Below are 12,308 nucleotides of genomic sequence, written 5' to 3'. Positions count from 1 at the left end.
GCATTCCTGAATTCTGAAGTCGGTAGGATCTATTACTTCTGCTACCCCGGGTCTTTGTTACCTTGAAAGACATTATTTTTGTGATGGGAGACAAAAATGTAACAGCTTTCAAAATACTCAAAGGAAAACATATATTTTGAATTACACTTATTTTTCAAATAAATGTTTCCAAATCTTTTTTAAAATAGTATCTTTCAGGAAACTTCATGGTAGGTACAATTCCATGTGGTATCTTCAGTCTTTACAGTCTAGTAACAGGCAAGGTTGTTTTGCACTAAGTGAATGGAAAATTAGGCAAAGAAAAAGGGAAAAAAATTAAATTCACTATCAGGATAAAAAGATTAAATCTTGTAGATTTTAGGAGTCCTTTTTTCTTTGGAGAAAGGAATTTGATTTTACATCTTGGTTTTCAATTGACTTCCTAGAGAAGAGTCTACTTCATCTGTCTCTAGAACCTCTATTCATGGTGTTAAACTGGGAATTGTAGTCCTGACCTGATTCCAAAAAATCTGCACACTGTTTGCTGTCAGACTGAGACCAGGTGTGTACCTTGGCCTTGTAAGTGACAGCTTCCCATGAACTACTGTATGGCTCACTATTAGAGCATACTGAACAGCAGTTTCTGGTCTGCATCACAGCAAAACTATTTACACAGACTTCAGTAGTGTAGAACAAAAATTTCAGAAAACTAAGAATGACAAAAAAATTACAGAGTAATTTCAGTAGAAAGAGATGCCTTTGGGTCTGATGCTGAAATTAGATCAGCCTGTTTCAGTCAAGTTTTGTTGTCTTTCATAGTTTTGAAATTCCACTATCTCCTGATCCAGTACTGAACCACTTTAGCATTATATTCAGGCAGAGTCTCTAGGCCCTACTGCCCCTTGGACACTCCTGGCACCTCTCTGAAGAGACCTGTCTTCTCCACAGCCCTGCAGGAATTGAAAATAGCAACTAGATTCTCCCTATTCTCCCTTGGCCTTCACTCCTGTGGACTGGACAAACCCATACCCTGTGCTGTAGCCACCCAAATATTTTCCTTGCTCTCCAATGGATGTTCTGGAATCTCTGTTACTGGAGGTCCACGACCTATCACAGTACTCCAGGAACAGCCTCCGCTTGTCAGGGCTCCTCTGCTTGTCAATCTCCTCCTTGGCAAAAGTGTTGTTGGAATTTAAACCTTCTTACCTCTCCAGTTACCCCTGTACTGACTCTTCTGGTTGAAGACGGAGGTGGCCCAAGGATCTTTGAACCAAATGCAATATGTGATACATTCTGAGTTTTACTGCTGTGTGTGTTGCCTTGTCCTCTATTAACCAAGCTACCTAAGTTCAGAAAAAATAGGGTTTTTTTTAAAATTCAGTACTTACAAACAATCAAAAGTAATATTTTTTAAATCAAGTAAAAGAGTACTAATTGTGAATACTAAACACATATAAAAAGTATGTTCCTTTAAAGCACAATCCCTAGAAATATGGGAATAGCAAATGCACATTTTATAAAAGTATGTCAACATACACGTAATAAACTTTTGGTCTCTATTATACAGACACATTTCTAACCTCCTTGCTTTAAAGACTTATTTAAAAGAGGGTATTTATAAAGAAGAAAACAATTGGTTTGCATGATTCCTTTAGAACTTCAATGAAAACCTAACTTCTGACAGGGAGAAAAAAGAACTCTAATTAATAAATAACAGAATAAATAAATAATAACACAAAAAGACTCAGGCAAGACTGTCAAGGTATCAGTCACAGCTCAGAGGAGAACTATTTACATGTAACTTACTTCTTGAAATTACTAAACCTATTGTATTACCAGGCCTGAGCCCTACTACTGCAAACACTATTGCTGTTAAAATGTTCTACCCCTTTCATTGCCTTTTTTCACTGCTAAAAGTGTAGATATACTTTTATAATTCTTTTTAAACACAGGAAGTGCCAATAAACCTGCAAGGCAAACTGAAAGTATACATGGAATGCAGGCAAATATTCCGAAAAAAAAATTTTAAATGGAAGCACAGCAAAATGGACATGCATTAATTTAGTCATCAGGGTTGCAGAACTGCATGTACTATCTATTTTCCTCTTTTTTAATTCTCCAAGATTGTCAGTAAATTCTTCTTTCCAGAGCTGATAAAAACGATACCTTCACATTAATTCATATTTAATTTTACAATGTCCAAAGATATCTTCTTGTTACAACTTCAGTGTTAAATTGTTATCTCCCTTTAGAGATCTGACACCTTCGTAAAGCGATAAAGTAGAAACAAAACATTTTATTGATTCCCTTAAGCATTTTTCATAACCTTATTTCAAGATCAGCTTTATTTACAGTGTCATCGAGGAAATGAAAAACGCATCATGCATTAGCCACCAAATATCATAATTTACTGTACTAATAAGCACAAAAGAAGTCACTTTCTGCCATTACCTTCCTTCCTTTTCCACGATGAGAAGTCACTTTCTGCCATTACCTTCCTCCCTTTTCCATGATCTGACATTTCACTGCTGCTAACAGCTGCCATTTCACAAGATTAGAAGACCTGTCTTGGTTTAACACCAATTTCTTTAATTTGCTGACTACCTTGGGATGTTGTTAGCTCCAATTACAAAACTGATTTGCATTAAAATCTCTCTTTATGAACGCATTAATTGACTGCAATTAATTACCTACATCTACACATAACAGTGCGTTGATGACATAATGAAATAATATGTGTAATTAAAAGTGGATGATACTAAAAATAATTTGGGCTTTTGATTATCAAATAAACAAAAAGTTTAGAGGATAAAAAGAACATTTTCCAATTAAAAAGTACTTAAAATACCAAAGCTTCCACTTCCAAGAAGGCAAATTTCAGGAAATTTGACAAGCATGTCTGCAGGAACACATGCTATGTCCATAAAAGGGGATTAATAAAAGATTAAACCTTAAATGGAAGGCATTTCATTCTCATGCAGGTGAGGGGTGTTATCATTAATTAATTCACTGCACATTCCTAAAGGCTATGTATCTTTGTAGGCCACATGATAAAACCTGAGTCTTGTTTTAAATAAGCATTCGTTGTTCTGTGTAGACACACCATTCACACTATTGTATTCATTTAAGTTTTACAGCCACTTGTATTTTGACAATCCAGCCAAGAAGCATTTTTGAATACAGACACTGAGAAACTGGATGCCAGAGTTTTCTCTGCTATTTCAAAGGCAAACCTATAATCCAACTTTACAACAGAACTTTGGCTTGACTACTCGTAGGGCACTAATACTCTATTACTTCATCATTAATATTACAAAAATGGTATTTGCTTGAAAAAAAAAAAGCTGAACGTAATTTAAATAAGTAGATGTATGAAGGGTCTGACTCTAAGCAAAAATTTAAACCCTCTCCTATACATTTCAGCTGCTGTAGGACAAAGATTGCCTTTACTAATGAGGTATATCGAGAGAGAGCAAAAGTTAACAACTTGAAAAAGCACCAGCATGGGAGCTTAGTGCAAATGATGAAATCTTTATGAGTTAGTTTTTTCATATTCTGGTCAAAGCAGAAGAAAAGAAGTTTAAGAAGTATTTTTAAACCTTTGATATTATCAAGGTTGTTCTCAGAGAAATGCTTCTTTCAAAGTTTAGTTTTCTTTAGAGTTTCAGGAGATGGTATAGTATTAAATTTCACCAGTAGTTATCATTCCCTGTAATCTTATTCCTTTGGTCAATACTTTGCACATGGATTTGTGAAGCATTTAAACTGAAATGGTGGAAATGATTATTCACTGAATTCAAATACTAAAGATGAGAACACTCAAGGCTGAGTAAGTACTAAACCCAGTGGAATAACAATGTATCTTCCTTACCTACAGCACCACTTCTAACACTGCCTACACTGATGGAGATGTGTTGGAAATGAACTCTTCATCTAATTTGCTTGTTCAGACACACTACAAAGCTACTTCAGTCCTACTTCCTTCTCAAAAGATGTTCTACCACCCTGTTTTAGTATCACCATATGACTCATAAAAGGTGGTACAGAGTGGGGTGAAAATGAAATACTTTACTAAGAGTACAACAACCATATGAGCTAAATCTAAGGTTTGTGTCTTGCTCAGGAGCCAATGATAACATAACAAAAGAGTAGAGGAAAGAGGGTCCCTATAGAGAGTGATTTCACCTCTGCATTTTACTAAGTTCTAGCAAAGAAGTTTGTGTACTTCTCAAGTTTAAGCTGAAAAGAACACTCAATTCAATATTTTAAGGCTGAAATTATCCGTTCTCCATGAAGGACATGAATCAGAGCATCTCATTCTAACATCCATTGCAAGTCTAATTTTTAAGAAGTGCTTGCACATATTCCAGGATATTTACTGTTGCAAATGGATCTAAAGAAGAGCTTTATAAATAGAAAGGGAGTGAAGATCAGTTATGTGCACATTCAACTGGATTTACAAAACCAGTAACATCCCGGGAGTAAGGAAATTACATTTTTGATATGTTTAGAATTCTCATCAATGAAATTTAGTGAGATATTAGTGAAAAATATGGGTCTTTTCTTCACTGATTTATTTCCTCATTGGAAATGTAGCTAATGTATTCAAAACTCAAAAACCTGATTAAAATCCCCCTGATTTTGTTCAATTGAGAAGAAACTTGTCAATAGCTGAAATGTTTATATAGTTAGGTTAAGATCACCACTGGCTATGAATAATTTTCCAACTACAGAATTCCAATAATGAACACAAACAATCTATGTCTCTCTCTACTGCTCTTCTTTAGCAGTGATCTATCTCATTACAAAATTATTTAAAAGAGATAATCAGTATTTTGAATGAAAACATTAAAGACTGAAAAGACATTTGTTTCAGTGAAATTCTGCTGTTGACTAATGCAGGTAGGAAGCAATATGGAGTCTTAAAGCAAAATAGCAGCTTTAAGTAAAAAAAAAAAGCCCCTCTCAATTGTCTGACCCAAGTCCATCTAACCAATTTCAAATATTGGCATTTCTATCTACAGTTCAGTTTCTATGGATTCTTGGCTTACAAATCTTATGCAGACAGACTTGTCAATTAAAACATAAAACCGAAGGAAGTGCTAGCCTAGAACAGGCCAATAATCTCTCTAAAATCCAGTTTCAAGCAAAAGCCAAACTCAAAGGCTACAGGAATGGCACAAGATAATTCCAGTATGAATTGACAAAATCATCTGCCTTCAATGAAGTTCTAAGGGCAATGTTGGAAAAACTTAGAAGTATGAGGTGAAATTTTCCTGTCACATTTTTACTGGTGTTAAATACAACATTACTGTTACCTGTATAAATGACCAACTGGTTTTGGAATCATACAGATTCCTGTACCAGCTTCTTTTAGCAGTAGATTCCATATTTTAATCATATTCTCTGTAACATAGCATTTTCTTCTATGGGTTTTTAATTTTCAACTGCACCATCACATCGAATGAACTCTCCTTTTTGTGCCTTGAGATAGGAGAACTTTTTATTGAACTTTCTTTATATCACTAGTTACTTTATAAACTCCTTCATGCCATTTTTAATGTTTTCAGCATATCTTCATTCATGCTGCCTCTCCCTGAATCACTTCTTGGCCTCTAAGATCTTTTCTGAGATTATTTAACTGATAATGCATAAAGTATTTCAGATAGCAACACAAAACTGATTTAAAGGTTTGATACCTTTTTCATTTCATATGAATCTGAACTTCCTGCTAGTATCTTAGTTTTTTAAAAACATATTAAAATCTGAAAATTCTACTGAGCTGCATCTATGGTGATGATAACCTTCCTTCCTTGAGTCATTTAATTTTGATACTTTAAGGCTTCACTGTAGTTAACTTTCCTCCCCAATGTACAATCCTTTGCATTTAGCAAAGCCAGATTTTACATGGTCTCATGTTACACATTTACCCAGTACAGTGGTCCCCAGACCACAGTTTTTCAACACAGTGGTCACAAGAAGTAAAAACAGCAAACTGAAACCTTGTTTCACAAACTATGATGTTTCTTGCAGGTTACCTGCTCTGCCCTGTTTTTCCTGAAAAAGTACACAGGGGATTGCCCATCTGGCAAGTTTAAAACTCTCTGAAGTGCAACTCTTTACTCAACTAGTATCTGTATTATACCCAAATTTTGCTCCCATGTTATTCACTTCTCCATTGAGATTATTCATAAATATAATAAACAGTACAGAGTCTACAACAAAAACCCATTTGAATCCTCCTGCTGCTGCCTTCAGCTGTAAATATAATTTAAAATTTAATCCTCTCTTTGCTTTCTCTTAGTTTTTATCCAAGTCAACAGTTTGTATCTTAGCACATGACTGCTGAGCTTCTTTAACAAATCTCTTCTATGCAATGCTTCCAAAGCCTAAATATGGTTTATTATCTTGTAGCTTACAGAAACATTCAAATAATTCCAAGACACCAAAAGACAAGACTTCCCTTTTCAGAGTGTAAGCTGAGGAGACTGCATGGTCATATTGACAGAAGAGCTTCATTAAAGTGAACATTAAAAAGAAGCGCAACAACTTCACTGCACAATGCTTCAATGTACGTTCAGATGACATATCTCCAATGCTGTTATTAATCCCACACTTGAATTAAATTGTTCAGGCTACACATGGATCTCAAACCATAGAACTGAACTGCCTATGTGCTCATGGCACTACAGCTAGGCAAGAGTTGTCATGCCTTATGTTAAGACACTCAAACTCTTAACGTGCACTTTTACAAAAACATCCATTATTTGTACACACGCTGTATAGATTTGTATTCACAGCATTTTGATACAACAGAATACCTGTTTCTTGCAGTGGATAATCCCTACACTTTATTTCTGGCTTGTGAATGTTAGTTAGGTTCAGCAATTGTGTCACTTGAGGCACATCTGTATTTAGCCGGCAGCTTCGAGGAATAACATCTGTGGGCTCATGTGGTATAGATGGAACAATGCACATACCTAGAATCAAAAAACAGTGGCTTGACTTCACACACATGACACTGTGGCATGAAATTCAGCCTACATTATCTGGTAAATTACCTATACTTCATCTGGCTATAATAATTTAGTGGATGATGGTAATTTGAAAAGTTTGCTGCAACTGTTCACTTTTAAGACAATAAGCATGTAAAATTTAAAATAATATTCTGTGCAACACAATCTCATTTTCTAGGACAAAAATTTTGAATACAGTTAAAGAAATATACACCAATGGCTGGAATAGCCATAGTAAATCAACTTTGATTTGGCAAGTGAACAAGCAAAAAAGAATCACAAAATACATTTTGTTACCTTTTACTACAGTTCAGCTTTAATTCTAATACCGATGTAGTGATTTTCAGAGAAAACAAACACCTGAAAATGGTATTTCTATCAGTGGGACTGAAGTAGCAAAAGGAGAAGTCCCATATATACAAATAAAGAATTTTACAAGCTATAGTTCTAAATTTGGACACCATTACTCTCTCATGCTAAACTAAAAGCTGTCAGCCTCTCTGTTCTTGTGATACCAGGCACTAGTAGAATGTGATCTGATTATCTCTGCTTTCCTTTGATAGCCAACACAGGCTGAGTTTATGAAAGCTATTCTCTGTGAAGAAAGGAATCCACGTCAGAACCATTTCTGATGTTATGATGCAAATTCATTCCAAATTTTAGAAGACTTGAATATAACAAGCTAATGAATATTAGCCTATTTTCCAAGGATAAGAAGAGAAAAACATAACCAAACACGAATAATGGATCAAGTATTGAGATCCCAATTAGAAAACTAGTGTCCCATGCTGTATTTCAGTAGTGGACATATTTTTTAAACCACGTTTTTTTACCAAACCAGTACATTATTAATCACTGTTGGACAATAACTAGTGATAAAACCCCAAAATAACCTTGGGATTACTATGGAAACCAGAAACCAGGTATAGATCAAGCTTGTGTGCCTCAGTACCATGGGGCAGAGAAGATGAATTATTTCTTCTTTAATCTCAATGATCTCATACAGAAATAATTTCTTAGTATATGTGGTTTCTCCTTTGCACTTGGTATCATACTAAGAATACAAAACATACTGCACACTTGCAACTTACAAGGAGTAACACACACATTGCACCTTGAAATCACTACTTCCACCATCAAGGTGGTTTAAGCAAAGAATTTGATCCTTGTCCTGGTTTCTGCTGGGATAGAGTGAACTTTATTCCTAGTAGGTGGTACAGTGCTGTGTTTTGGGATGAGAACAGTGTTGATAACATAGTGATGTTTTAGTTGTTGCTTGGTAGTGATCACACTAAGACAAGAACTTTTCAGCTTCCCATGCTGCCCTGCCTGCCTGGGCTGGGGATGCACAAGATGCTGGGAGGGGACACAGCTGGGACAGCTGTTCCCAACTGACCCAAGGGATATTCCAGACCATATGGCAACATGCTCAGCATATAAACTAGAGGAAGAGCTGACCAGGGGGGAAGCTGCTGGCAGTGAGCAATGGTTTTTCATTTGCATAATTTGTTTTTCTTGAGGTTTATTTGTTTTTACCCTTTCCATTACAACTTATTATTATAATATTTCAATTATTAAATTGTTCTTATCTGAACCCATGGGTTTTGCTACTTCTACCCTTCTGATTCTCAGAAGTCATGGGCTTGGCAGTGTTGGGTTAACAGTTGTACTTGATGACCTTAAAGGTTTTTTCCAGCCTAAACAGTTCTATGAGTCTATGACTTGCCTAGATAAGGAAATTCATAAACATACAGAAAACACTAATGCCCACCAGCTGTGTCATAATCATAGAATTGGTAATGAAGTAATTAAAAGTGCAATATTTTACTATGCATACAGTTTATTAAAGCTGTCTACTCATTATGTGAACTACATTTTTGAATTTTGGAACTCATTATAGCATTTACACACATTTCAAAAACTGTTTAGAATGGAAGAGAGAAAACAATGCACCGATGGAATTAGATTAAATTAATGCCAGTGAGGCCTCTAACTGCAGTTTCTGCTGAGAATTTACCAGTTTCTCCCTGCAGACATTTTTGTAATTAATTTTTTTTTCCAACCTCACCAACAAAAAAACAGAGGAGTAATCACAGCATTGGTTACTCTCCTCTATTGGTTTAGGGTTTCCAAATGGCAAAGACATTGTTACACTTAGAATACGGCTCACTAGCTCTCCTCAAACCAGAACACTTTTTTTCAGGTGTGTTCTTTAAAAGCCACAAAATGAAAATCTGAATGAAACTGAAGTTGAGCTATACCTAGGGCGCCTTTAAACAAGAAAGTACTGGCTGTGCTTCCGCAATTTCTCCTCTACTACTGCAAATACCAGTGAGGAATGAAGTTCTCTCCCTTGGAAAATAATGATTCAGGATTATGATGCTGGTCTGGAGACTGGTAAACTTTTGACCAATATCCTGCTCTAATGCAACTAAAATTTCTCATATTTCAGCTCACCACCAATGTTATCTTCCCAATGAACAAGGACATATTGGGATAAATGGACTAGAGATCACAGAGGCGTTTGTGATAGATTCATAGCTCTATTTCATACTATATTGTTTTGTTACAGTTGTGTCTTGGATTATTTTAAGAAGAAATCTTTCATCACCTGCTAATGTCCAAAATCAAGAAAACAAACAGCAAATATTGCTAAATTTTAAGTATTTCCTTTTCCTTTCAGACTCTTCTTGGTCAAAACCTGATTTCTACCAGCACAAGATAACCTCATTAAAACAAGATCTCTACTTGATCAATCTTGCCAGAATTCCTTCAATGAAATAGTTCTAAGGAATTCAATGTTTAAAACAGGAGGACACAGATACTGAATTAGTTGCCTGAAGTCCAACAGTAGCGGATTTAATATGCTGTACTAGCACTTGAATTTTTATGAAATCATGTAATCTCTCAAACTGCCAATCTGATGACTAAGAAGCTTTTGATTTTAGAATATGAGCAGTTATAATTCAGACTGGATAGTAATTAAAACGCACCATCTTCCTTAGCCGTATCTTGTGGCTTGGATTTTAACGTGAAGATCTTTCTTAGCTTACAGTTAGCTGAAATAATAATTCCATCCAAAGACTGGAAGACAGCTCCCCTGAACAGTTCACTGGTAAATGCTACCAGGTCAATACACATATTGCACCACTAGAAAACAGAAAAAATAGTCTTTAGTAAAACCCAGACACTACTCATTGCAGAAGATTATTAGTGTATAGCTCCCTATAAATGAAGTGCCAATGGAGTATTAGATTCTCACAGGTTGTGATTCACAATGCATAACATTTTGATATCAAAATAAGATATTGCTGTGTTTGCACTTTAAACAATTATTGATACAAACAAATCAGTACATATGACCCAGTGACAGCAGCCCAAGTGAGCTCTGTCACCCAGCATACCCACAGTATATTCTGCAGCTAACTTGTAAAAAGTATATTTATTGAAGGTTTTCTGGGGAAAAAAGAATAATTATTCAATATTACTTCCTAAGTTAAAGTTACTGCAGTTTAAGTGCTCCAAAGGCTATAGCTGGATAGAGCTTCAGAGGTTTTAGTAAAGTATTCTCTCTCATGTCTAGCCTTAATTCACAGCTGCTTAGTATACTAAATATTACCTAGTTCTTTTGGTGCAAATGGATATTTTAAAATATTCAAAAATCTAACTATTCTCCTATCAAATTTATTTTATAAAGCAGTATTTGAGACTTCAGTCCTTACATGGTTATATAGTAAACATCAGGTTTTGTATCCTGACAGCTATTACCATATGTCATGGCTGGGCAAGGGAAAGGGGGACAGGGAAAAGATGCTGGTTATGGTTTTATTTTCATCAGTTTGACACATACATTGTTTTATATATGGCAACATTTGGAAGAACCTGAAGAATGTGAAAGCAACCATCAGCTACAGTCTACTTGCAGCTCCAGTGAATGTAATGTAGGTCACTACAGGAGAAGGGACACATGAACAGGATAATGAAGTATCAGGGACACAAAGAAATTTACAGAGGCTGAATTGACAGGAGAGATAAACACAGCACAAACAGCATTAATCCTGGAAAATGGGAATGAATTCCGAACATAAGGATGGAAGAGCAGTAGCATTAAATGTGTCTGCTGTCACCTGGTAGAGGAGACATACACATGTATCTTGAATCAGCCGGAACTGAGTTCTATAGCAAACCATAATTTCAACAAGTCTATAAACATACATAAAACATTTCTGAGAAAAAAGTGTGCTCAAGCACAGTTCAAGGAATATTCCCAAGGCACCTACTATTTGGCGCTTGATCATAAGCAGAGGAATTTTTGCATGCAGAGGGGTCACAGACAGCTCCTTGTGGACCGTTGACAAATACAACCTTCTTTTAATATTGCCTAAATCAGTTATCCTATAAAAGAAAAGGCAGGAGGGAATGGAACAATTCTTTGTCAATTCAATAATCCAGTATCTTTGGGCAATCACAAAAAAACTATTCATATGCAGAACCTTTATGTCAGTGATAGCAAATATGGAATTTAAGAATTACTTCTTTTACAAGATGAGTAATGAGATTTCTTCCTCCAATTCAAACTTGGTGGCTATATCCCTGCATACATAAAATCACTTTACATGCTCATTTTATTACAACAGTCTGCACTCTTTGCTAGATTTCCACAGCCCTTCAGACTATGAGAGAATTCAATTTGTACAAACTGAGAACCCAGTAGCCTTTAATAATCACACATATTTTGGCCCCTTAAGCTTGTGTTATCTTGGGGCCTGCTAACCAGAAAAACATTATTCGCTTTCTTTTCCTAAAAATACCTGTCACTTTATATAGACTCTTTGTCAGCTTAAAGGTAAACACAATACACTGTCTGTCTGTTTTACTTCCTGAGGACATATCTTTAAATGTGAATTATAATGCAGAAGTTTATTGCTCACTATTCAGGTCATCTCACAGCGGCACCAAGGACACTGAATGTGAACATTTCTACTAAATTCAGACCACAGCCATGATCACAAAAAAAAAAATTAGGTTTCCTTTAAACTGATAACAAGAGTAATTTTTATGTTCTGTTTCCTTCAAGTCTTGTGAGCAGCTGTACTGGTTTTGGCTGGGATACAGTTAAATTTCTTCAGAGTAGCTTGCATAGTGCTGTGTTTTGGATTTGTGCTAGAAACAGTGTTGATAACCCAGGGAAGTTTGCATTACTGCTGAGCAGTGCTTACACAGTCAAGGCCTTTTCTGCTCCTTATCCACCCTGTCAGTGAGGAGACCCAAGAAGGTGGGAAGGGAAACAGCTGGGGCAGGTGACCCCAACCA

The 12,308-nt window shown here is 35.8% G+C and overlaps 1 protein-coding gene across 1 annotated transcript in view; it reads right to left on the bottom strand.

The window, feature by feature from the left end:
• Positions 1-11,293, bottom strand: part of LOC103809086 (chromosome unknown open reading frame, human C3orf67) — a gene marked incomplete at its 3' end in the record, with an annotated part of 35,133 nt that extends 23,840 nt beyond the window's left edge. The window contains 6 exon segments of the mRNA XM_009081900.1: position 1; positions 4-61; positions 1,186-1,322; positions 6,801-6,959; positions 9,989-10,145; positions 11,276-11,293. The exon segment at position 1 is cut by the window's left edge and continues 116 nt beyond it. Of these exon segments, the coding sequence (XP_009080148.1) occupies position 1; positions 4-61; positions 1,186-1,322; positions 6,801-6,959; positions 9,989-10,145; positions 11,276-11,293 (530 nt within the window).
• Positions 11,294-12,308: the final 1,015 nt, after the last annotated feature.

The sequence above is a fragment of the Acanthisitta chloris genome, unplaced genomic scaffold (genome assembly GCF_000695815.1).
Source record: "Acanthisitta chloris isolate BGI_N310 unplaced genomic scaffold, ASM69581v1 scaffold4469, whole genome shotgun sequence".
In the NCBI taxonomy this organism is placed as follows: domain Eukaryota; kingdom Metazoa; phylum Chordata; class Aves; order Passeriformes; family Acanthisittidae; genus Acanthisitta; species Acanthisitta chloris.
This window is presented reverse-complemented; position numbering and strand designations above follow the sequence as displayed.